The sequence below is a fragment of the Calidris pugnax genome, unplaced genomic scaffold (assembly GCF_001431845.1).
Source record: "Calidris pugnax isolate Ruff unplaced genomic scaffold, ASM143184v1 scaffold53, whole genome shotgun sequence".
In the NCBI taxonomy this organism is placed as follows: Eukaryota; Metazoa; Chordata; class Aves; order Charadriiformes; family Scolopacidae; genus Calidris; species Calidris pugnax.
Window position 1 is genome coordinate 1579634 of NW_015090792.1, and position 26119 is coordinate 1605752.

Here is a 26119-nt window from a genome sequence, read left to right on the forward strand (position 1 = left end):
TGTGACGCTGTATTTTGCAGCATGGAGCAGCCAAGCAAATACTGCATTCGCCCAGGCACTCGCTAAGCCCTTTGGTGCCAGGACTCAGTCTGCAGCTGAGGTCAGGAGCAATGATCCAGACATGACTGCACAATTTGGGCAGAAGGTTCCTCTTCTTTGCATTATTTCAAAGAGGAACTCATCCGTCAGTATTGCAGACCACATTGGCACCACTGCTCAGTGACATCTGCTTTGAAGCTGGTGCTGTACCAGCATAATGCTGTCCCTCCATCAGGAGGAAGTGCAGTCACGGTGGAAGATGGGAATGCCCCAACTTGCCCCGAGCAGCCTGCTGTAGCTGTGGCATTGGTCCTGCAGGCCTGGACCTGAGACCTCCGCACTCTCCTTCTCAGTCACTCATGGCTTCTAGAAGAGCCAAATATGTTGCTGGCACAGCCCAAGGGTGGCAAGATCTCTAGCAAATCCTGGACTCTGGGAGACCACGTCTTGCTCCAGTGCCTTTGACTGCAGGGATGTTTCACAGCTCAGTGCTATGGAAACCAACCAAGTATTTTCAGCTGGACAGCACCTCCCATCTGCAGCTGCCTCTTCAAAATTAAAAAAAAACCAAAACAACAAACTAAAACTAAAATAACCTCTTAATTTATTTTTATATGCATGCACAAAAATACAGCCCAGAACCTTGGAGACATGCAGTTGGTGAATCAATGCAAGCTGTGAAGCTGGGCTAAATCCCTACAAACTGCCCTACACGCACCAAGAGGCGTACGTACACACACATGACTTCATAGATTTGGCAGAGTTATTCCAACCACCAGCCACAATATGCCCTGTGCAGGCAGGGTCATAACAAGACATCCTCTCTGCAGTCTGGCACAGGGGCACATGCAGCCCTGCTGTGGATGGAGAGGTTGGAAAGGGGTTGCTCCCCTGCAGCAAGCATGACATGGGGACATGTCCACCGGACACAGCAGAGTCCTGGCCTTCAGCTGGGGAGGTGCATATAGGCTTGGGCTACCGTGCACAGCCACAGCTTCTCACCCTGGAGCTCACTTAGAGATAGTTTAGCCCACGGCTGAACGTTTTCCCACAAGGCACCACAACTCATGTGATGAGCATCTGCTCCCAACATATTCCTTGCCTTGGGAAGGGAGCAGTCTCTGAAGCCCCTGGGACACAAGACAAGCAGATGTGTCCTTGCTGGGGCTGCAGATGTAAGACTGGGGATAATGAGAGCTCTTTATTAAGCATGTCATTAATAGCACTTTCTGGAGTCAGGCTTTGTGGCTCTGAGGGGGTCCCAGCAGAGACCTGTGGCTTTGCTTCTCGCACTTGGGTTTCTAAAAGGCTTTTATCCACTTCACAGCACTTTTACTCCATTTCGGTGATCTGCAAGCAGGGTCAGATATCGGGACTGGATAGAGTAGTCAGGGTCAGATCACCACCACAGGGCCCTGACCCCATGCCAAAGGGATGGCCCTCAGGAGGAGAGGATGTGCCATGACTTCAAGTCCATCTCAGCCAGGGCCTCCTCCAAAATTTGTCATGGCATGGAATATGACGGGTCTGCCCTAGTACGTGTGATACGGTGGCAAGAGCATGGACACTATGCCACACGTCCTGCCTGTGGAAAAGCACCAAACGTCTCCTGTCCCATGCCCAAGATTTCAGCTGGTATTGTGTCCATAAACATCTCTGCAAGAGCAGCACATGGATGCACATGGTGCTCAGTTCAGACATCTCCTAGAAGAAGGAAGAAATGGCTGCAAAGATCACCAAGGGCTGTGAGGGAAAGGGGTGGCAGAGCACAGGGTCTGGTGGTTCAGTACAAGAAGCTTGTCTTTTAAAAATGCCTTTGCCTGAGGACCACATGACAGCTGTGATGTGAAAATTGCCTTGCATGGTGCTACCGAGACAAAGGTTGGGTGGGTCATACCTGGCTGAGCGACAGGTCTCACAACACATCTGTTAGCAGGAGATGTCAAAGCGTATTTGTGTCTACTGAGCCTTTCTGCCAACATCTAGCTTGCTATTTGGCCAAAAATATAAAAGCTTTCCTGGTGAAACACACAGCTGGTGCTGGTTGTTGGTGGGATTGCTGTTAAGAGACTTAAAAGTATAGTTAAATGCCAAGAGATCAGCAAAATGCATCTCACACAGCTGAATATATCGTAAAAGCCATGACTGCACTAGATGCCATGGGCCAGGTGTGCAGAGTGATGTTCACTGGGTGGAAGTTACCACAACTGTAGGTTAAAAGACTTTGAGCATTTATGGCTCCATCTTTCCTTGTGATGAAGAAGACAATAACATCAATGTCTGAGGGCTGAAATGCTTTAATTCAACTTTGGGCACTAGCTGTGGCTTGTGACATAGAGGAGATCAGACACAGCTGTCACCCTTGTCTCGGCACAAGGAGACAGGGGTTGTAATTGATGGATCCGCCAGTTAATCAAAAATTATGTCCACCCAGGGAAAAGCCCAGGAAATCAACCAAACAAGTCTCTTCTGCTGTCATCTTTTTGGATACAGTGGCCTCTTTGAAATACTGGCACTCATCACCCACCTTGCACAGGAAAGTTAATATCATCGTCTCCCTGCTCACATCTAGAAAATGAGATATTGCCACAGAGACCCTTAAGTGCCCGCTGTCTGGAGCACGTCCAGAGGAGCACGAACTTTTCTACTCCACCTTAAAAACCCAAGTCTTTTTGGTTGAAATTGTCTTAATCTGGGAGGAAGCTATAGGAAAGAGGCGTTTCGATAGACTGTCATGATATGTAGATGCCCCATCCCTGGAGGGGTTCAAGACCAGGCTGGATGGGGCTTTGAGCAACCTGGTCTGGTGGGAGGTGTCCCTGCCCAGGGCAGGGGGGGTTGGAGCTCAATGATCTCGAAGGTCCCTTCCAACACAAACCATTTTATGATTCTGCGATATGGGGATGGGAGCAATTTGAGACTCACTGTGATTCATGCTTGAAAACCTCTACATCAAAAATCTCACAATTGGAAAAATCTCTGAATCTGTGATTTGCTTATTATCTTATAGTATTTTGAGGTCTCATAATGACCAAAGCTGGAAGATTGCTGAAAGGATGGGCTCAGAGACATCTCCACTTATCTGTCACTTGTGGCATGAAGGCTGCTGCTGATATAAGTTTCCTGAGAGAGCATCATGACTCTGTGGAGCACGCCTGTTTGCGAGGCAGCGAGAGGAGCAACAGAGCATTATGTCAAAGGTGCCCCATTTTCAGTTTTCTGCATGTCACACGCTTTCAGGATTTATCTTTATTTGGATGTTTAGTGGTTTGGCTTGCTTCCATTCAAAATTGAAGGAACAGGAAGTGCAAATCTTAGCATGTTTTAATGCAAAATCCATCTTTGAAGAAAGGAGCAGAGCACAAAGAGTGAAGATGAGGAAAACAGCACAACCAAAGAATCTGGAAAGACGCCTTATAGTTACAGCCTGATCCTTCACCCCTTCAAGAAAAGGACCCACATCCTTCTCTGTGCACTAAGGCAGAGCTTGGATGAAGGCAGACAGGTGGGATGGGTCCTCAGAAACCATCACCATGGGTGCAGCAACTGTTGATCTGCCTGCCACGGCGACGTCTTCCAGGGGAACCAATAACCCAGCAGGACTTTGATAAAGTTTTTCCAACACTGCAACATAAAACCTTCTTTCAGCTGGCACTTTGGTTGCTCTTGAGCTCATGCTAAATCAAGCCACTATTGAATGCCTCACCAGATTAGATTTATTCTATGACTGTGTGGCTCTTTGTGGCTATCCATGGAAAACAGGAGATGACATGCCTATTTGAAGGATTTGAGCATGTACATGACTACCAGTCTTCCCCGTTTCTGCACAAGATGAAGTTATTAAAACTTGAGGGTTGGGAGCTGGGGGGTTCAAACACAGTAACACCACCTAGTTTTAAACTCAAAGACTTCATGGAAAGAAAAAAAAATCAATAAAAGCGCATGGTATCCTGAAATATCCTTCAAATATCTTTTTAAAATTAACTTAAGTTTTAAAGTTCTTGGTGTCACTTACAATACTGCATTAGAAATGGTCAAACGCAGTACTAAATTACAGCGTTCAGTTATACAGAACACAGCATGTCGGATTTTTGTGAAATGCAGAGGTAGAAGAGGCTGAATTGTACTTCTCTAACGGCTAAAATTCTGTCTGCTGGAAACAGCATTTTGTTATTTTTAGCGCTGTAGTAGAGAGAGGTACTAAACTTGTGACATGATTTAAGAGGAAGGGCAAGCTAAAGTCAAATTTAGAATAAATTAATGATTTCTTGTTAATTTCTGAGCAATCTCAAACTTGACTACACAGAAATACAGTGTAGTACCTTAGAAGTACTTGAAGCTGTGACAGATAGTATTTTCAACACAATTATACTTGCTGTTTATTTTTTTTTAGTATTACAAATCAAATTCCTTGTCCATTCACTCACACATGTATTTATACCCTTCCCTGGGCCTGTCCCTCTATTTCTGCACCTGTTCTGCCAAAATATACAGCTGTCTAGAACTCACCTTACTTTCAGACTGGCTGTTTACTTTAAATGAGTATTTATGGTGGTGGTGATGTAACCCTAAGCCTGAAATGTGAGCACAGTTTTCTTATTAACACACTGCCATGGACCATGCTTAGATAAATTCTTTTTCCTCCTTCATCTTGGCATTTGCTAGGCAAAGCAGCCAAACCACCTTCTGTATTGGCTGCTCCTACCCCGATTCCTCCACCATCTGGAAGGAGGAAAGGGCTGCTCCTTCTTCAGGAGACCCTGGACCAGCAGAGAGCCATAATACACTGGCAACTCTCTAACCTGGTAAATATTGAGCTATTTTAGGTGCATCCACATGCCCTGCCAGTTTGTTTTACTGTGTTAAACTCGTGTTACAGCCCAGATATCAACGCCTATTCCCAAGACACCTCTGCGATAGCAGCCCTATTGCTATGAGAGCGCTGGAAACATGCACACCTTGTCTCACACCACCTATCCATTCTTTCTTTTATGAGTACAGCTGGGCTGATGCTCCTTAAACCACACCCAGGACAGGTACTATCTTTCAGTGGCACATTATTGCCAGTAATATCAAGCTCTTAAATGAGCTCTTCCAGTATCGTGCAACTAGGGGTCCAGAAAACTGTAGGCTATGAAAGCTGATCAGCAGACAACTACTATCCCTCACTTAAAAGTTGTCCAGGCCTGGAGACATGGTTAGACCTTGCATAGGCTGTCCAACTTGAGAAGCACAGCAAGGTATGCCCCATCACTGATTACCCATGGCCAACACAACCACCATGACCAGGGCTGATCTGCACCAGAAGAAATGACCACATGTATACATGAAAGCTCTGGAATCAATTGTGCATGTTACTTCTGAGACTTCCAGAGCTCCAAATGCTCAGAGAAGGAGTAAACTCTGCAGCTCCATGGGGTTTTGTGCTGCTTCAAGTTAGGCTCCTCTCCTTGACATAATTTTCATGGGCTGCAAAAGTATCAGGAGACCTAGCAAGACTGCTGGAACTCAGTGCCTCTAACTAGAGCCAGAAAAAGCTTTACTTCAAGCAAAGTAACCACTCACAGCACAGATCCTGGAAAATTCAATTCAATGCCCTCCCAATAATTCCTACAGCACATCAATAGATGTTCCTTTCTTTATTTTTGCAAGATAGAGGACAGTGATGTTAACACTAAACTAGAATTCAATCCATCATAGTAAAATTCATCAAAACTCTTAACTGTGTTTAGCAGCTGACTTTGAAATTGCTATAAATGAGACTTCACAGCCTCTGCAAGACTCATAGCAGAATCTATGCAGCCATCAAAATTGGAATGAGTAAATCCATCGCCCCCACAAATCAGGAGAGGTTGAGTATGAAGAATCATGTGTTCTGGACAATTGGACACAGCTTTTGTAACCTGAAAAAGAAAAGCATACAGGTAGATGGAAAAAAACCACGTTTTATTTACCTCAATTTCATGCCAGAAAGGTCTGCATTCCTGACAAACTTGCTTTCATACAAAGGCCCCCTCCCATCCCAGGTTGTAGGCCCAAGCACTAATAACCAAAGATTTTCTGGAGTAAAATAAATAGAATAAAGATTTCCTGTATGTGGAAATTTTGAAATTTTACACCACCATCCTGTCTTATTCTCAGTCTGCCTCAGCAGAATGAATTGCCCGACCCGGGATAGATGAGGCATCTCTAAGCCAAAAGGTATGAACACAAAGGCGGGCTCGCAAAAAAGCCCAGATATGCAACTGCTCAACAAAGGAAAGGGAGCCTGCTGTTCCCAAGACCTTGCAACAGGACTCGGGGTTGACCAGGTGACCTTCCTGGATGGGAAGTGAGGGAGACTTCAGAGTAACTACTGTCATGATGACTTGCCCATGCTTCATGCAGCCTTTGGACAAGCCACCCTGTCTCCAGTTCTGCTACGCTGGTCTCCTTTTTCATCTGAGTAGCACAACAATTTTTAGGCAGATGCTAGAGATACAATCAACACTTGCTCCGTAAGTACCATGGGACAAGTTCTGAATAATGTTGCTTTGATAAATATTTAATGTCATTCTCAATGTATGCATTGTATTAATTTGAAATATAATTTTCCTGGCAGTATACCCTCAATTAAACTTGCATCTGTGGAGTGGCAGCTCTTGAGCAGTTCTGTGTAACATTTCTAAGAGTGAAAGAGCTTTGCTTTGGCCAGTAACCTGAAGCTACCTGGAACTCATGGGGAGAACAAGACCCCTTTTCGTTATTGTACGTTTGAAAACACCAACGTGTGTCAAACAGCAGAGTAAAAGCACACAGCATTTGTGTTTTTACCACGCTTCACTGTGTCACATGTTGTTCTAGCCCATTTCAAACCTATGTAAAGAGGCTGAGTGTCCATGTTGTGTGAAATCAGTGCACCCCAGAGCAGCACCAGTGAGTGTCAGCATGGAGGTAAGGCGGTAGCAGCAGCACTGGCCTAAAGGCAAACGTGAGGGCAAGGCAGGCTCAGGCAGAAGGCATGAAAAAGATAAGAAGATGCAGGACAGTTTGATGATGAAGTGATTGGAGGAGGAAGGTGGGAAGAAATAGTCTGAGAAAAGGAATGATAAAACAACATCCATAAGGATTAAATGTTGAAAAAGAGGAAAAAATATCTAGAAAACCCAAGAGAAAAAAACAACAAAACCAGAAGCAGGGCAGTAGAGCAGCAATAGAGATCAAACCACAGAGATCATAAAGCATGATACAGAGAGTACAATTTTCTTTTGATCATTTCTTGGCTTTCTGCCTTTGGTCCAAAGATACGTTTTGGATTCCTGTGCAGTAAACTGTCCCTGTATCCCACCATGTGGCTGTCAGCTTCGGAGAATGAGACCTAAAGTCCAAGGCACCTTGTTCAGTCCAGGGGATTTTTCCATAGACTCAAATATACACTCAGCTGACCACTGCTGGGCCATTATCTGCCATTTCCAAGTACAGATCAGCTGCAAAACACCCACGTTTATGTAACTGGCATGTTAGCATCTCTTTAAAGGAGGTAATTACCTGAAATTAATCTGTAGCCAGTTGCCACCCATTATCCACTATTCAACTTAAGAGAAGAGTCTAGCCATGAGATGGTCCACATCCAGCCTGAGATCATCTTTCTCGGACTAATTTTAGGTCACCACTCAATTTATTCCTATTTTTTTCTTACAGATCAAGGCCACTGAGCATAAAACAATGAAGAAAGGTTTACCAGAAAAAGGCTTTTTGAGTGTCCCTCCTTCTTGACTACCCAGTGCTTATTTGATGCTGGTTGTACCAAATAGCTTCTGGTTTGTCATACTGATCACAAGATCAATATTTTCACATCTCAGACTGCAGCTTTTCACCTGTGTGGCAAGATTGTGTGCTCAATGTAGTAAAGGCCCTCATGCTAGACATAGTTACTAAGGAAAGGAATGGTCCTGCCCCTTCTTCAAGTTCTTCCGAAGTGTTGTCTAACATAAATTCCGAATTACCCTGGGCTATATGGCACAGCACGCTGGGTCTCCATCCTTAAAGACTTCAAGACTCAGCTAGACAAAGCCATGGTCAAGGTCAGCTAATGCTAGGAATAGTTCTGCTTTGAGCAACAGGACCTCAAGAGGTCCCTTCTGAGGTCCCCTCTGAAGAGGTCCAATTTCTATGACTCTGTCTTTTCCCAGTATCCCTTATACATACGAAGTGACTCTGTGAGAGAGACGTGACGGGTTGGGAAGCTGTTGGCTCTGAATGCTAATGGTGTCTTATCGTACACACAGATAAGATACACACGTACAGAGGATCCAGAATTGCAGCTGCGCTGCTAAGTAGTGTCAGTAGAAGTCTGGAAGCCCTAATCCCTTGTCCGCCATGGATAATTGTAATGTCTGCATTTTAATCCCAGGATTGTGTTTGGCCATGTGAAGGACGTTACAGCCGGATTTAATTAACAAGTAGGATAAATCCCATCTAAAAGAGTCAGGGGAAAGATACACCCATCTTAGTTCATTCTGTGGCAACAGCTTGTTATAATTGAAAGTAAAGATAGGTTTAAGAGAAAGAGGGAGCTCTGTCCCAGATATTTAATTTAGGTAGTGATTATTTTATAGGGTGGCAGTAGAGATCTCTTTATTGAGATAACGGATCTGACCTACGCTGATTTATTTGCTATCTAAGACATATTGACATTCATCCACCAAATTAAAGACTGGTGATAATTCCTCCTGTGACACAGCCATAAAGCACAAGCAGCTGCTGATGTCGCTAGTTTTGGTTAGTAGCAGCATGGTTGATGGCAGGCAACAGAGGTGGGAGAAGAAAGCAGGAAGAGCTGTGAACTGTGGTTTGATAAAATAATAGACTATCATCCAGCAGTATGATTTCTGAATGTAATTTTTAAATAGGGGAAACAGGACTCACACCTAGTGATTTAGGTCGACAACAATTTTGAAGCAATTGTGGAAAATAAGAGTTCATTCCTACAGTAACTTACAGTCACTGTTCCAGCTACCGCTAAAAGACGAAGCAATAGGTACAAGGTTGTAAAAAATCCTGTATGGCCATAATTTTGCCAGGATTCAAAACACACAGTTGTTTGGTAGAATGCAATTGAGACTTTTTTTTTTTTTTAAATTCAGTTCTAAGAAATTAACTGTTGTTCCTGTCTTTTCCTTTACCCATGTTTTCTTGGTGAAATAAATGAGATTCATAATGCTTAAATGTTACCTTTGACACAATGCTAAAGGTGTAAGTAGTGCAAGGAAAAGGCATATTAAGCCATTTCCTTGCACACATAAAAAAAAGTAGCTGAATTTGACAAATTTTATGATAGGGCTCTGTGATAGCAGCAGTGTCTAGGGTTTATTAATTCCATTTAAAAATACTTCTTTCTTTGCTGTGGGAGCCCTTTCCAGAGCTGGCCAACCAAGGGTCTGTCTGTTGAGATAGATACAATTCCTCTCCTCCCTACTACCTGCAGCTCTTGTGCTTGCAAGCAGTCTGAAGCAGAAAGGTAACAGACAATGTAGAATCATAGAACCATAGAATTGTCTAGGCTGGAAGGGACGTTTAAGATCATCTAGTCCAACCATCAACCTAACTCTGAAAAAAACCATCACTAAACTATGTTACTAAAAGACCAAAAGTCACAACCAGAAAAGGATGTCTTAACACTGACAGCTGTACAGAGACAGTGTTACTAGCAAAAAAAACCCTGAACTGACAAAGAAGAACATATAAAACATACCATGATTTTCATATGAGTCATCTGAAACATTACAACCTATGTTAGGGTCACTTGTATGCAACAACTGAGAACAAACACTATGCACTGGGAAGCGATTTGAAAACAACTAATACCTAACTTGCAGAAAAATAAACTCTGTGCTAATGAAAGCAGGTTCCTAAATGGGATGCAGAACAAGGGGTATGAGCAGACTGCACAGCAGTCATCTACAATACCATTTCCAGACTTCATAAAAGGAAAAAAAATTAGGTAACTGATTTAAGTAAATACTGTGCATAAACTTCCACATTCAATTTCACCAATGAAATTTAACTTAAGAGGCTTTGGGTAAACATGTAGATACAGAATCACAGAATGATATGGAGTTAGAAGGGACCTCTGGAGATCATCTAGTCCAACCCCCGGCCAAAACAGGTCACCCAGAGCAGGTCCCACAGGAACGTGTCCAGGCAGGTTCTGAATGTCTCCAGAGAAGGAGACTCCACCACTTCCCTGGGCAGCCTCTTCCAGGGCTCTGCCACCCTCACAGGAAAGAAATTCCTCCTCATGTTTAGATGGAACTTCTTATGTTGAAGTTTGTGCCCATTTCCTCTTGTCCTGCCACTGGGCACCACTGAAAAAAGACTGGCCCCATCCTCTTAACACCTTCCCTTTAAGTATTTATAAGCATTTATCAGAACCCCCCTCAGTCTTCTCTTCTCCAGACTAAGACCCAAGTCCCTCAGCCTTTCCTCGTAAGAGAGATGTTCTAGTCCCCTGACCATCTTTGTAGCCCTCTGCTGTACCCTCTGCAGCAGTTCCCTGTCCTTCTGGAACTGGGGAGTTCAGAATTGGACACAGTGCTCCAGATGGGGCCTCCCCAGGGCAGAGCAAAGGGGGAGGATGACCTCCCTTGACCTGCTGGCCACACTCCTCTTGATGCAGCCCAGGACCCCAGAAAGAGCTGTTCCATCACCTTTCCAGGGGTGGAGGTGAGGTTGACTGGCCTGTAGTTTCCTGGGTCCTCCTTCTGGCCCTTTTTGGAGACTGGAGTGACATTGGCTTTCCTCCAGTCCTCACGCACCTCGCCTGTTCTCCTGGACCTTGCAAAGATGATGGAGAGTGGCCCAGCAATGACTTCTGCCAGCTCCCTCAGCACTTGCAGGTGCATCCCACCAGGACCCATGGACTTGCAGATATCCAGTTTATTTAACCATTCTCTAACTTGAGCCTCCTCAACCAAGGGGAAGTCTTCCTTTATCCAGACTTTGTTTCCTCCAAAGTCTGGGACTCCTAAGGGCTGGCCTGAGCAGTAAAGACTGAAGCAAAAAAGACATTCAGCAGCTCCACCTTCTCTCCATCCTCTGTCACCATGGCACCTGTCTCATTCAACAGCGGGCCCACATTTTCTCCAGTTTTCCTCTTGCCTCCAGTATACTTGAAGAAACCCTTCCTGTTGACCTTGACATGCCTTGCCAGGTTTAACTCCAAGGAAGCCTTGGCTTTCCTTGTTCCATCCCTGCATACTCTAACAGCATTCTTGTACTCTTCCCAGGTGGTCACTCCTTTCTTCCATGCACTTCTTCCATGGACTTCCAGTCCTTTCTTCCACTTGAGCTTTTTCAGGAGCCCCCTGCTCAACCACACAGGTCTCCTGCTTCTCTTGCCTGATTTCCTGCTCTTAGGGATGCACCGATCCTGAGCTTGGAGAAAGTGCTATTTGAATATCAACCAGCTCTCTTGAGGCCCCCTACCTTCCAGAGCCCTAACCCATAGGATTTCTCCAAGCAGCTTCTTGAAGGGGTCGAAGTTAGCCCTCCTGAAATCCAAGGTTTCAATACTACTTCTTGTTTTGCACATACTACCCACAATCCTGAATTCCTATCTTTTCATGATCACTAGAGCCAAGACTGCCCCCAATCTTAATGTCCTCCACCAGTCCCTCTTTGTTTGTCAGAACTAGGACCAGTAGCACACCTCTCCTTGGTTTAACTCCAAGGAAGCCTTGGCTTTCCTTGTTCCATCCCTGCATACTCTAACAGCATTCTTGTACTCTTCCCAGGTGGTCACTCCTTTCTTCCATGCACTTCTTCCATGGACTTCCAGTCCTTTCTTCCACTTGAGCTTTTTCAGGAGCCCCCTGCTCAACCACACAGGTCTCCTGCTTCTCTTGCCTGATTTCCTGCTCTTAGGGATGCACCGATCCTGAGCTTGGAGAAAGTGCTATTTGAATATCAACCAGCTCTCTTGAGGCCCCCTACCTTCCAGAGCCCTAACCCATGGGATTTCTCCAAGCAGCTTCTTGAAGGGGTCGAAGTTAGCCCTCCTGAAATCCAAGGTTTCAATACTACTTCTTGTTTTGCACATACTACCCACAATCCTGAATTCCTATCTTTTCATGATCACTAGAGCCAAGACTGCCCCCAATCTTAATGTCCTCCACCAGTCCCTCTTTGTTTGTCAGAACTAGGACCAGTAGCACACCTCTCCTTGTTGGCTCCTCCACCACCTGAGTCAAAGAGTTATCATCAATACACTGGAGGAACCTCCTGGGCTGTACCTGCTGGGCTGTGTAGCCTTCCCAGCAGATATCAGGGTGACTGAAGACCCCCCCCCCCGGAGAACCAAGGCATGTGATCGTGAGGCTGCTTTCAGCTGTCTGTAGAAGGCCTCATCAGTTTCCCCATCCTCATCAGGTGGACTGTAATAAACACCCACAACAGCGTCCCTCATATTGGCCTGCTCCTTAATCCTCACCCACAAGCTTTCAGCTCTCTCTTTGTCCGCCCCCAGGGAGAGCTTGATACACTCCAGTACTTTAGGAAATTGCCAACAATTTCCTTGGATTTTTAAAAGAAGTCTGTAAAATATACACATTTTATTATTATTACCCTTAGGCAGTTTATTTCAAAGTACTTTTCACATAGCATACCGTTAAATAGAACCAGGCCAAATCAAATAAAAGCAATTAGTATGTCTGAGCACAAGGACTTATGCTACTCTGTGGTAGGGTGGGAATTTTGCTAATAATTTCACAGACTTTTGGATACAGAAGAGACAGAGAGACAGATTGGGTCATATCTTTAAATACCAGCGATAATCCCACCGAAGTATGTGGGGTTTACTTCCTTCCTGTGCATTACTCCTGTCCCTGCTTACCAAGAGCGCTGCATAACTTACTGCTGAGCCAGGTCCACTATGTAAAAAGATGACTAGAAATGATCTGGCTGTCATTGGCCAGCCTTGGATGTTGCTCATGGCTACGTGGATGAATGTATTATGGATATCGAGCAACTACCCCCTTTCCTTTTGCTGCCTGAGGATGAAAAACACTAGGCTGTATGATGTCCTGCTTCTTGTGATAGACCGCAAGTCTGTAGAATCATAGAATTGTCTAGGTTGGAAGGGACATTCTATCATCTAGTCCAACCGTCAGCCTAACTCTGATAAAAAAACCAAAATAAAACCACCACCCCTCCCCATCACTAAATCACGTCTCTAAGGACTATGTCAACCCGTCTATTCGAAAGCCTCCAGGGATGGGGCCTCAACCCCTTCCCCGGGCAGCCCATTCCAAGGCTTAATAATGCTTTCCGTGAAGAACCTTTCCCTGCTATCCAATCTGACCCTACCCTGGCGCTACTTGAGGCCGTTAACTCTTGTCCCATTGCCTGGAACGTGGGAGAAGAGACCGACCCCCCCTGGCTACACCCTCCTTTCAGGGAGTTGGAGAGAGCGAGAAGGTCTCCCCTCAGCCTCCTCTTCTCCAGGCTCAACACCCCCAGCTCCCTCAGCCTCTCCTCAGGAGACTTGTTCTCCAGACCCCTCACCAGCTCCGTTGCCCTTCTCTGGACCCGCTCCAGCCCCTCAATGTCTTTTTTTGTGGGAAGGGGCCCAAAACTGGACACAGTACTCGAGGTGAGGCCTCACCAGTGCCCAATACAGGGGGACGATCACCTCCCAAGTCTTACTCCCCACACTGTTCCTGATCCAGGCCAGGATGCTGTTGGCCTTCTTGGCCACCTGGGCACACTGCTGGCTCCTGTTCAGCCCACAGGCCACCAACACCCCATTGCCCCAGCAGCATCCTCCCATCTGACTGATCCCACCACAGACTACCTACCTGAGAGTATCTCCATTTCTGACACTTGATGCTGGCAGGTTTAGGCAGGGATGGCACAATCCTCTCCAGGTGACTGAGAATTAACTGCTGCACCTCCCCAGGGTCTGAATCCAGGTACTTGCTTCCAAACGTCACAGTTGTGTGAACTACAACTGAGGGTCCAATTTCAGGAGACTCTGAAATAAAGAACAGAGATACTTTTGAAAGACTACTCTTTAATACTTGCCTTCCTCGCATGCTGACATTTGTGCCTCTAGCCTAGGAGTCAATAAGAATGAAAATATCTGTGGCACCATCCTGTTCTTCCAGCTGGAAAAAACACAAGGAGTAACAACACAATTTGTTCACAAGGAGTACAGTGAAGAAATCCAGGCTTTTTGCAAAATTTGTGATGCAATAACCTGCAATAACCATAGCTCCACATACATCTCCAAGAGGAACCTCAAGGCATTCTCACACCCCTCTAGCAGCTAGAAGGAGCAGGGAATATACTGGAAGCAAACTCTTCCCCTTTTTCATCCCAGACACTTTGACAAACAAGCCCCTGGCAAATGTGGTAAACTGGCAAAAGAGAACAACAGGAAGAAACATGTAAAAGTGCTTTTTCCAGCCAGGTCTACAAATAGTAATAATCAGTGCTGCTACAACTGCCAGTCACTTGGAGGCATGCAGTTGCAGCTGCCGACCTGCAAGGTCTTGCTTTGGTGGTGGTTGTGGAGGTGAGGATTCACAAAGGGCTACACTTGCAGCTGGGACTCCTGTTATCACTGGCAACAGTGAAGGGGAAACCCTTTACCACAGGCTGAAGCTCACCCAGCCACGTGGTGAGACTAAGGTATTGGATGCTGCACCTTTCTTTCAGATGGAAGATTATTCTTGGCAATGGAATGGCTCTGTCACTACTCACAGGGATTGATCCCCAGGGGTCCAGTGCTCTGCTTATAGCTGAAGGCACATGAAGTCCTTCTGAGCACATGCTAGATGTAAACCAAACAAACTGCAGTCGCAGCCACCGCAAGCCTGGTGCACACAAGCCACCGCACCAAGGACTGCATGGCTCTGCTAGCAAGCCACCTCCTCGGTCTGAATGGCCAAGGAGTGTGGGCAGCCAGGTCACCACAGCCAATTTGTTTATCCACCTATATCAGACTAATGTATATTCTTCCTCCCCTGCACGTTTCAAATGCATGTTCCCTTAAGGGGACAATCTCTGCAACACAGAAATATGAAAGACTTGAACATGAAATCATCAGAGATAAAAATTCTCTTCAGGGCAAAGGACACAAAAAGAAGAGTGTTCGTTGCATTACTGTGAAAAACATCTGCTCCCTCTATAATTGGTTGCATGTTGGCCATGAAAAGTATTTACATAGTTGAAAAGCTAGAATAAATCAATACTTTGTATTTATGTAGGGACAGAAGGGCAACAGAAGCCAGGGCAGGTTAGCTTGAGAAATCAGCGCTTCCTTTTGGCCTGCACAAGTGAACTCAAATTTCCCAGGAAATCAACGTGCAGCTGTCTGCACACATTTTTTGGGGAGTGTGAACCTTCAATACAACTTCTGTCCTCACGCAAATGTGTGCAAGTGAGCAAAACTCAAAAAAAGAGTTTGCCCCTTAAAAATCAACTAGGCTGCAGTGCTAGGGGAAGAACTGAAGGCAACTCAAGTGCTGATGTTCATCCTAACATACTTGGAAATGGCCAAGCTTTGTTACAGCTGGGGCTGGTTGTAGGTTCTCTACAGCAATGGACTTCTGTCCCTGCCAGCATGTTGGCTCGTCACCTTACAGACTTGGTCTGGACAGACCAACAACCAGCAGCCAGAGAATTTGCCTAGAACAAAGGATTTTCAGGCTCAATGACTGGCCTGTGCCAAGGCACAATGAGGACCCAGAAGACCATTGTGTGAGTGGATCCTGCTGGGGCCATCCTGCTTTGAATGAGCAGAATGCAAGGAGCAAGGACACAACCTGGGTTCTGCTATATTTCAGCTGAGAGCTCAAACTCACCAAGCTGGTCATTAAATTAAGCTATTCCCTCTTGCTCCATTAACTAGAAATTCCCTCTTTTGGAAGAAGAAAGCCTTTTTTGGCTAAACTCTTGAATGAATTAGCACATTCCTAGAAAAATATTTTCGTTTCAGCAAATGAGCATTTTACAACCAAAGAATCCACCAAGAAAGAGGTAGTTGAACACTTTATGACCAATTCTGGCTGTTAGATACCAAGCTTGACAGAAATCTTTCTCTCTGCTCTGTCAGTGAAGAGATCTCCAGCTTCAGCTCCTCCAGTTGGAGATCCCCTTGAGGAGATGACAAATTCCAGCTTTCCAAAGACAATCAAAATATCTTTCTCTGATAAGCTTTCTGTCCTGGGTTGAACACTTCAGAATATGATACTGAGGTGCAGCAGTACAAATTCCTAACACCCACAGCAAGCATGAAAGCAATGGCTTTAACTTCAGCTGGAAGGATCTTTTCACTGAGTCTCTTTCTTTGGTGAGCGAGCTCAGTCAACCCTTGCTCTTGAGAACTAGGAAAATGTGGCAAAAAGCGTAGGAAGATGTTTCCTTGTGATAAGGAATGCACACTGACAGGCCACATCTGAAAGCATCGAGCCATGGTGCTGCCTTTTCTTAAAGTTCTCCTTTTCTAAGTGAGGCATTCCCAAGACCAGAAGACCACTCACTTCACTCCCCGGGTTGGGCTCACAAGTTCTGCTTTCAGCAAGTACTACAGCTCCTCTCCTGGGTGATTTCCTGAAGTGTCCGGAAACTTTGAGTTCGGTTCCTATTTTAATTTGAGGTGCTGATTTTGCTCTCTTGTGTTTTAAGCTTGAAAGTAAGCCTTAACCATTGGGGATGGAGAGGATCAAGATATCCACCTAACACAGATTTGGGGTGAGGGCAAGGCAGATCTAGGGACTGAGACTGTAGAGTGAAAAAAGGACCACTCTTGTCTAGAAGCAGAGGCTCATCCAAAGGGGCTGTCTTCTTCCTTGAGCTCTGATGAACTGAGTGCCTGAGTCCAACATCCAGCTTCAGACTCATCTTCCTGAGATTCCTCCTGCCACCCCCAAGCCTGGTTTCAAAGGCTAGCACAGGACATATCTCTGTTCATATCAGCTTTTCCAACTGCCTGGAAAAACGAGAGAAATGCTACTCACTCTATTTCTCATTTTGGAGAAGAAAAAGGTATTCTGACATGTCTACATAAAGATTGTCAGGGACAGAAGACCAAGTGGGAAAGCCTATTAGGTACCTTGGGATTTATTATAGTGTACATGCTATTTTGACAAATTCTTCCACATAAACTTGGCAAAAAGGCTCATTAAACAACGTCTAAGCATCTTAATAAAATAATTAATCATTGCTTGCTGTGACTTGTTATAGCCAATGGTTCTTGGACAGGGCCACCTTCTTTCAAATCTCTCATCTCTTCCATAGCATGTACAAAACAAGCTTCAGGAGAACAGGCAGTTTGTTGAGTTTTTAATTCCTCCTTTGAGCTACTGATAGCTTGGAGAGCTTCCAGAGGCCACTGAGTCACAGCCTTCCAGTACTGAAATATGCAGCCTGTGAGGATCAAGTTTAGTCTCAAGGCCTTTTTTTTCTTCTGCAAGAATACTGTCCAAGAGAGGAGTTTAAAACAGATTTTCCCCTGAAAGCAACAGGGGTATCTCAGCCTTGATGCACTGGGTATGAATGACTGTTTAGTTGTCACAGGAGTAAAACTGTCATTTTCCTCCCAACACATTTAGATCAGGCTGCAACAGCTAGCTTAAAAATTAGGGCTTCTGGCAGGGCTTCTTGTGAGATTTTGATACTCTTACTTGTGGCAAGGATGTTAGCCACCCATGGCCATGCTAGCAGATGACAAAGTAACATGGGAGATGTGGTAAGCCTGGGAACACTCGGCAATGTAACGGGTAATGATCTGAGGGTGAACGGAAGCAGCATAAAAGCTTTCATCTGCTCCCAGTTCCCCCCGCCTCTCATCCCAGCTGCACGGCAATTAATCCGATCAGTTGATGAGGTGGAAGGCATAAGACTCCGGGTAGATCAGAGCTGGAATGAGATGGCAGAGTTGGCTGTAGTTTATACCTACTTAATGAGCAAGGGGCCGCTCTGCCAGCATTGGCAGCATTCTTGGCATCCACAGTTGCTGAGGGACCCCACCGAAAACCTACAAGCAGCGAGCTTGAGCCTGGCTCTCCTTTCCCCACCCAGCCTGTGCTGCATTGCTGGAGCAGTGACATCGGCTGCAGGGCTGGGTGCCTCCCCCCGTCCCCTCCGCTCTGCCTCCATCAACTCACACCAGGAGGAAAGTGGCTTTTTGTGCAGAAACCCTACCGAGGCTGTGGCCAGGCGCCGGCATCACCTTGTGCTGAGAAGGCAGTTTGGCAGATGCAGTTTGTGCCCAAGGTTCAGATTCTTCTCTTCCCCATGGCACAGGGAAGATGCAATACTATAACCACAGGTTTCCTTGGCTTCTGTGTTACGTTTTCCTCACTTAACTGTTAATTTATTTTGCTCTGCTACGTCACACAGGGCTGACACGGGCAGATAGTAGATGCAAAGTGAAGAATGTGAGGATAAACACATTCCTTTCAAGACTCGTTTTGCTTCCATGTAAACAGAAAGGAACTGCATGATCTTTGGCGTATCGCCCCGTCCAGCCCAGCATCGTGTCCATGACAGGGAAGGTGTCGCATGAGCCGCTACATCCCTGCCTGGCCTGGCAGCAGCGGCTGGGGCTGTGGGGACCCTGCAGACCACCCTCCTGGGGATGTCTTGTCCACTACCACTATCTACATGCAGTCATTCTGAGCAGTCTGCATGGCTGAACAGAGTAGTAGAGATGAAGAAATCCCAGTTTTTTTGCCTCAAAGTCAAAGTATGAAGTTCCACTAGTCCCCCACAGACGAGTCTAGTCCATAAAGACCTTATGGGAGTTGCTGAAGCACTTCAGACCAAAGTCTGGCTGCACTGTCAATGTGATCAGCAGTGTCTTCCCCTCTTAGCCAGCCTGAAACCACACATGCAAAAAGAAAATGGATGAATTGAAAAGACAGGAGATTTAATAAATGCAAAATTAAGTCAGTGGGAAATTGAAAAGTGAGGACCTTACTGCATCTTCCACATCCTAAAGGTGACAGATATGACAGAGCCAGACTTTTCTTAGAAGTTCAAAGCAACGGGACAAGAGTCCAACAAGAGAAAATCCAAGTTTGACATGAGGATACAGCCCCTTCCCGTGTCAGTGGGGCATCCCTAGGATGGGGCCCTGAGTGATGGGGCCTCTAAATCCTCGGGGACCGTCCCGACTTGCCTGGACAGCTGCTGTAGCTGTGACACTTGCTCTGCTGGGAGTAGGGTTGGGCCAGAGACCCCCAACCCAGTGTCTCCAGCTGGGGCCTGGTAGGTTTGTATAAGCCCATGAAAACAGATGAGGAAGACTTCCAACACTGAGTACACAGGCTGTCACAGGTAGAGGACAGATCAGCTGTCTGGAAGGGCTGTCAAGGACAGACAGCATCAAAGCAATTAGAGCTCACCATATACTGCACTTCAGCCAGTTATAACTGTGAGTTAAGCACTAGCAAAGTGTCCTCATGTAGAACTCTCTGGGGAAACTGGATCTTGACCTACAACCTGGAAATGAGGGGAAAGGTGTTTGGAATGTGAGCAGAAGAAGGCAGCCATCAGCTTTGTAACATTTCAGGACTGTCTCTACGCTCCTCATTAATTCCCAGCTGGAGGAATCACACAGGCTCTATTAGAGAAGAACAGACTGCTGACAGTGGGAAATTGTGCAGGATAAAGCCTGTTAGGAGCATTATCTTCCAGGAAAAGGATGGGGTTAATAAAAGACACCCTGGAGAAGAGCAAAGACAACAGTGCCCAGGACCACTTCCTCACCACAGTGCCTTGTGGCTCAAGAGCATCTGGCGTCAGAAAGGTGGCTCCTAGCTTCGAATAACACACTTAGTGTGGAATGATCAAATGGGAGAGCATGGTGTCCTGGGTGAAGCTACTCAGCAAAGCACAGGGACCTCCTTCAGCCCTGCAAAGTTCTCATTTGATATGAAGGGTGGTCATGTCTTCCTTACCATCAGTCTCAGGGAAGGAAGGAGACAGAGAGATTACTAAAGCATAAACTAAACATCACAATAAAACAAAACATAACTTCTCAGAGAAAGCCCACAACGTACACCAAAATCTTCTCCCTTGCAAAATGCAAGAAGGCAATATTCTCCAGGAAATCTATGCCAACATCAGGGTTCAGGGCCCCTAAACTCAAAAGCCATTTTAGAGATTAGCTACGAACCCTGGGATCCAGGGAGATCTGAAGTTTCCTTAGTGGGGAGAACACCATCAGAGCCTAAAAGTCACGGGATTCATTTGACAAATGGTCAGGATGGTATCTATCATGTTCTGGGAGTGTGACAAGTTGAAAAGTAACTGTGGAAGGGGAAGAACTGGTGGGTAACATGCATTTCAAGGCGCCAGGAAGGGGACAGAGCACACTACTCTTGGGACTCTACTAATGGCAGAAGGCACCCTAAGAAGGACCCATCTACCCTTCAAAACTGCCTGTGTGACTAGCAGTGCAGACTTGGCAAAAATGGGGAGAAGCTGTTATAGCTTCTCCTACTATCCTCAAGAAAGCAGAAGACTGTCCAAACAGTAACATTCTAGGAGAGAAAATCATGTCTGAGGACCATCATGGAGCACATCCTGCAGTTGTTCAGCTGAAAGGCTTTGAAGCATGAAACCCTGTACCACAAAGGACAGAGTGTTCACCAAGGTGCCAAGGACAGGCTCAAGTTCAGAGAGGCTGATCAGCCTCAACCTTTGAAGTGGTTGCACTCTTCAGGTTGCACTAGGACTGAAGCACATTTGTGGAGAAGCATGAGGCAGCACAAGCTACAACCTGCACACCCTGGAAGGGCCGTGCGGCTCACAGGCTCTGCAAAGCCTGTAACCCACCAGCTCTCGGGAGAATGAGATCTACTTTGATAAAGGCATAAAAGTAAGTAGCCAAGACCTGCAGATCAGTTTGCAGGCTCCACAGATACATCCACAAAAGGTCCACAGAGACAGCTGGAAATTTTTACTGGTTCAGCTGCCCTGACATTAAAACTTGCCAGCCTGCAAATGTGGACAAAGCTGTTTTCACCAAGGGGGCTTGGTTGGACTCACATCCCAGTTGATTTGTTAGTGTGTTCAGTAAATACTCACCAGAACATTGTCTGCCTCAGGGTCACTGGACTTAGAGAGGGACCTCTCGAGGTCTCTAGTCCAACCTCCAGTTCAAAAGAGGGGCCAGCTTCAAAGGCAGACCATACTCCTACTGTTTGAGGGCTGGGAACCCCTCCAGCATGGGCATGGGCATCAGGTCTCTTCTTCCTAGGGTGTCAATTCTAGGGCTACAGCCTAGTCACCAGAAATTACTTTTATATGGATGTGACAGGCACACGTCTCCCACAGGAATGTTTTCTTCCTAGAGAAACAGTGTCAAGAATTTTTCTCATGTTCCTGCCCAAAACCTGAAGTCAGAACAGATACAGATAAAAAACAAGACGTGGTCACTTCCTGCCTTTCAGGATTATTTAATTTTCTGGGGAGATGTGTTTTGCTATCCGAAAGCCATTCTGGCCCTGGATAGAGAAAGGGCTTCATCACGGCCATACCAAACCAACCCTTGAAGCTGGAATGCTGCTGGGTCAGGGCGGAGGGCACCAGAGAAGCTGGACACTTCCAGAGAGGCTGGAACTGTACCCCTGCTACCTCGGAGGGATCAGCAGGCTGCTGAAAGAGAAGTCAACATGCAGGCCTCATAAAACTATATCTAAAATGAAAAAAAAAAAAAAAAAAAAAAAGAACAGTGATTAACTTTACTACACCTAGTAAATGAGCAAGAGAGATGGAAGTTTGCTTTCAAAATGCCACGCTGCTATTTAGCAAAAGGGTTAGTGAACTTCCCAAGTTATCCTCAGAAGTTCCTGGGTTTGTAAGGTCCCATATTCTCCCTGGAATAAAATCTGCTCTATCTCACAAGGCACAGTTTAGAAGAATCTGTGTAAAGAATGGGTCTAACTTTTTTATATTCAAAAATTCAGCATCTCATTAGCTTTACAGTTTCTAAAAGGCAGGCAGGGCAGGCAGGGGGTTACGAAGCAATTGGTCAGATAATGAGGCAAAAACCTAAATAACTCTTTAACTCTTTCATCTTCCTAAAAATTCTTACTTTCATACTGAGAAGATAAAGGAATCTGTATTTTAAAATTTAAAAAGATACTCAAGAATTACACTGATCCTGAAAACCTGGAAGACAAATCTTCCCTTTAAATTATATAAACTTGCAATCCTGAAGTGAAAGGGAACTGCTTCCCTTTTTATGTGTCATCTATCTTTAGTCCTCCAGAATGCAAAGAAATACAAGGACTGTGGTGTTACAGAAATGAGGCTTGAAATAATTTATATTGAAGATTTTCCACTGTCCCCCCAACAAGTTATAAATATTGATGGGGTGTTTAAGGCAGCCAATCACACAAATATTTAATATTCATACATACTGCACAGGGAATTCAATATACACTTCTTGTAGGCTCTTCCTTATGTAACGTTAGAGTGCATTACATCTGTGGATGGAGACACAATTTTATGAACAGCAGCTGAGATCCTCAGCTGATGCAAAAAACCTTCCTTCTTGGAGGCTCATCATGCTTCAGATGACATTGTTAACGGCAGTATCAGAGAAACAGCTTTATTATTGATTCCACCTTATTATTGATTCCACCATATCAGCAAGAAAACAGATGTCATCCTAGTTATTGCTAAGGAACTAGGCTGTGTCATGATGAAGCCAACTAATGGTAGCACGTTGTACCGTGGAGAAGAGCTGCCAGGGACTTCCTGGGTGCCAGTGCCTTCCCTGCAGGCTCAGTCATGTGTGGGTCAGGTTTGCTACCTCCTCACCACCACAGCAAGGGTTAGTCCATTGCAGAACACTGTATTCTTCTCCAGCAATGTAAACAAAGACAAAACTCTGAGAAGTCGTGCTGTTCTGCCTTACCCACCTGTACTACTGGAAAGATGGCACGGTCACCTGACTTGTTCTCCATTACAGAAGTACCGGGGACATGCTGACAAGAGTTATGTTGAGTACAAGATTCTGCTTTAAACAATATCACTACACAATAATGTTTGAAGAACCAGCAGCCTGCTTAAAGGAACTGAGACAAAAACAAAAGAGAGGGGATGCTGCTGTATTTTCTAGCAAGAACAGGTTTTATGAGTTTGCGAGTGCCATGCAACAAGCATGCTGCAAAGTTCATCATAGCACGGGGAGGCAGGTCCTTTGGGAAGCAGGTGGCTCTGAGAACAAGCAGAGCTTCCTGGAGAATTAGACTGAAACTCACTGGATCTGCTAATAAACAATATATAGTAACAATTTTATATATATATTATATATAAAATATGTAAATATCTACTATTATAACAAACAATAAATAATAACAAATAGTATAACAACAAGCCTGTTTCAGGTATTTCACTGAGAAAATGTGAAACTTGTGTAAGGGAGAGTTTTACATCTCTGCTTTATTAAATGACTCAAAGCAGGGATTACTATGTCTCATACAAAAGAAAAGGACATTTTGAACTTTCACAGTGAGGGCTAGACTTTGCCTTTTCGCCTTTGAGGGCTAGACTACTTGCTTTTTTTATATAGATATAGCTACTTTTTGTATAATGATGTGTTTAACAAAGAGTGTCTTAGCAGAAAGCTTGAGTTATTTCTTTTGCATCTCTACAGTTCAATGCTGTTTATAAACATGTGACCATTTGAAGTGGTTACAAGGGTTAGATAAACCTCCATTAATTGTGGATACATCAAAGTAGGTGTAGAAACACCAGAAAAATCACATTTTGTCTGATCCATTAGTCATTTTTACTTACATCTAGAGAACCTCTACCTGTTGAGGACATACTCCTGATAAGCATTTCGGCCATATCTGACGGACAGCAAAGCAATTCTCCTATTTAGCTTAATGCAATGGAGAGATGGATGCATGCAGACCCTTGAGAAATAACACACAACTGAATATACAGGGACACTGTATATGGCATAGAGGAGGAATGGTGGAAGTAGGACCATTCAGGCATCAACTGGAGAAGATGACAGCTTTTTGGGAAGGATGACTGTCCTGAAAGATCTCAGCTGCTTCACCCAGGAAACCCAATGTAAACTTTAGGCTGAACATTTCTGCTTTCCCCCTCTGAATGCTTATGATTGTCACCACCGTCTTCTTCAGATGAATTGGGATCAGTCAAAGTTGAAGAATGGAAGAACGATGAGCGAGTGAAGCACAGTGCTAAAATATCAGCAATGGCATCACAAAAAAACAGACACCAAACAAGGGACAGGGGGGTGCTGCTGCGCCTCCCACTGAAGTGTTCTGGAGGTCAGTCAGAAGTACAGAAATTAAAATACAAATGCAAAATACTTGCTTATGTGCTAAAACAAACATAAAGGAACTTTTTATTTGAGTGTTTTGGCTGCAGTACCCTGAATGTGTAAACAAATTTCACACTCAGCCCCCCTTGCCCATGTGGTCTTAAAGGATGTATGTGTGTGTGTGTCTCTATTATCAGCAGAACCACATTTATGTTTGAAGAAAAGTGAATCACTTGGTGACCACTTTTGACTTTTATACTTTTGTACACCAGCATTGCTGAGCACAATACAGGCACACTTTCCAACCCTCCCCTGCTCAGCTCGAGCGCTCGCAGCCAGAAACACTGCTCCAGCTAACACACACTGCTCCATCCCTACCGCTGCTTTTCCTGGAACAGCGGGCAAATCTGCAAAATGCAAGTTTGGAGACAGCAAAGACACATACTTAGTTATTTAATAATTTCACTGTAAGTCCATATTCATTGTTCTAAGTGTTGGTGCTTTGAGACCACACACGCAAGCAGGCGAGGAAAGGATGAGTGAATTTCTCTCTCAAGCTGTGTCCTCTTCTGTGCACCTAGAATCAGGCAGCTGGGACGGACAATACCAGTAGGTGCTTGATAGTTAAACACAACGATACTATCTTAGATGCAAGAAAATCTCCAGTTGCACATTGTCGGTAACAAGGGGACAATGCAAGAGAAAAAAAAAAATCACTCTGTATTTGGCTTTCCTTATACTTTTTCTTTACATATCCACTATTGGTCCTTGCTGGAAAAAGTGTATCAGAGTGGATGCATCTTTGCTTTGGCCAGATCAGCCATTCTTTTGTTTTATTTTCCCTCTTTTCAGACCAACAGGCTAAATCCTTAGGAGAAATAACGAAATTTGACTTCCACAGTGGTGAGTTGATTCATCTCTCCAACTCCTTTGCTCCCAGCGTAAACTGCTGTTTCTGGAGGTGCTTCAAGAGCCAGTGCTACCCAGCTGGCTTTGGAGCAAAGAAGAGCACAATTGGAAGATCTGACCTGACCTGTACTATCACCACAACAAGGAGGAGCACAGGGTCCTGTGTCTGATACAGGACAACCTCATGCATCAGTCTGGCTAAGCATCATGCCTTTCTGAAAAGATCCTGCTGGTTATGGTGGATCCATCACTGAATAAAAGCCAGTGGTGCAAAGGTGGCTCACGCCACATCAGGGCCTTGAGCAACATGATCTAACATTGCAGCTGCATCTAACGTCAAACCTTGCATAGGGGTAGGACCAGACGATTTCCAGTGGTCCCTTCCAAACAGAATGACTGTGACTCCAATTGGTAGAGGCATACATTGAAACAGGAGGCAACATCCACAGGATGAGCCTGGGGAAGTTCAGATTGCAGACAAAGAAACACTTCCTCCCCCGATGGAGGTGCAGCCCTGGGACAGGTTGCCAGTCCTGGTGGCGGATCTCCATCCTGTTGTCCTTTGAAATCTCAGCTAGACAAGGCTCGGTTGCCCTGACCTTGTGTTAGTTCAGCCTGCTTGCGAGCAGGAGCTGGAGAACAGATCTTCAGAGGTCCTGGCCACCAGGGCCGCTGCTATACTATGATACTCCCTCATGACAGCTTATGACATTAAATTGCATGGTTTTGGTGTGAGGAAGGAAAGGCACGCCCAACGTTATGGCTGTTTTCTAGCACGGTGACAACATGTAGATACAAGGGCAAGGTTTGCACTGCCCTGCTCAGCAGGTACACGTATCGCTGGTGTCTGCAGGCTGCAGGAAGAAAACAATG

The 26119-nt window shown here is 45.2% G+C and overlaps 1 protein-coding gene across 2 annotated transcripts in view; it reads right to left on the reverse strand.

Annotated features, from left to right (window-relative positions):
* Positions 1 to 2320: 2320 nt before the first annotated feature.
* RNLS (renalase, FAD-dependent amine oxidase) overlaps positions 2321 to 26119 on the reverse strand; it is a 93233-nt gene continuing 69434 nt past the window's right edge. For both annotated transcript variants that reach the window (XM_014966654.1, XM_014966653.1), the window contains exons 5-6: positions 13875 to 14050; positions 2321 to 5942 (exon numbers count right to left, since the gene is read on the reverse strand). In XM_014966654.1, coding sequence (XP_014822140.1) covers positions 5790 to 5942; positions 13875 to 14050 — 329 coding nt within the window. In that variant the 3' untranslated portion in view covers positions 2321 to 5789. The remainder of the gene's footprint in view (positions 5943 to 13874; positions 14051 to 26119) is intronic.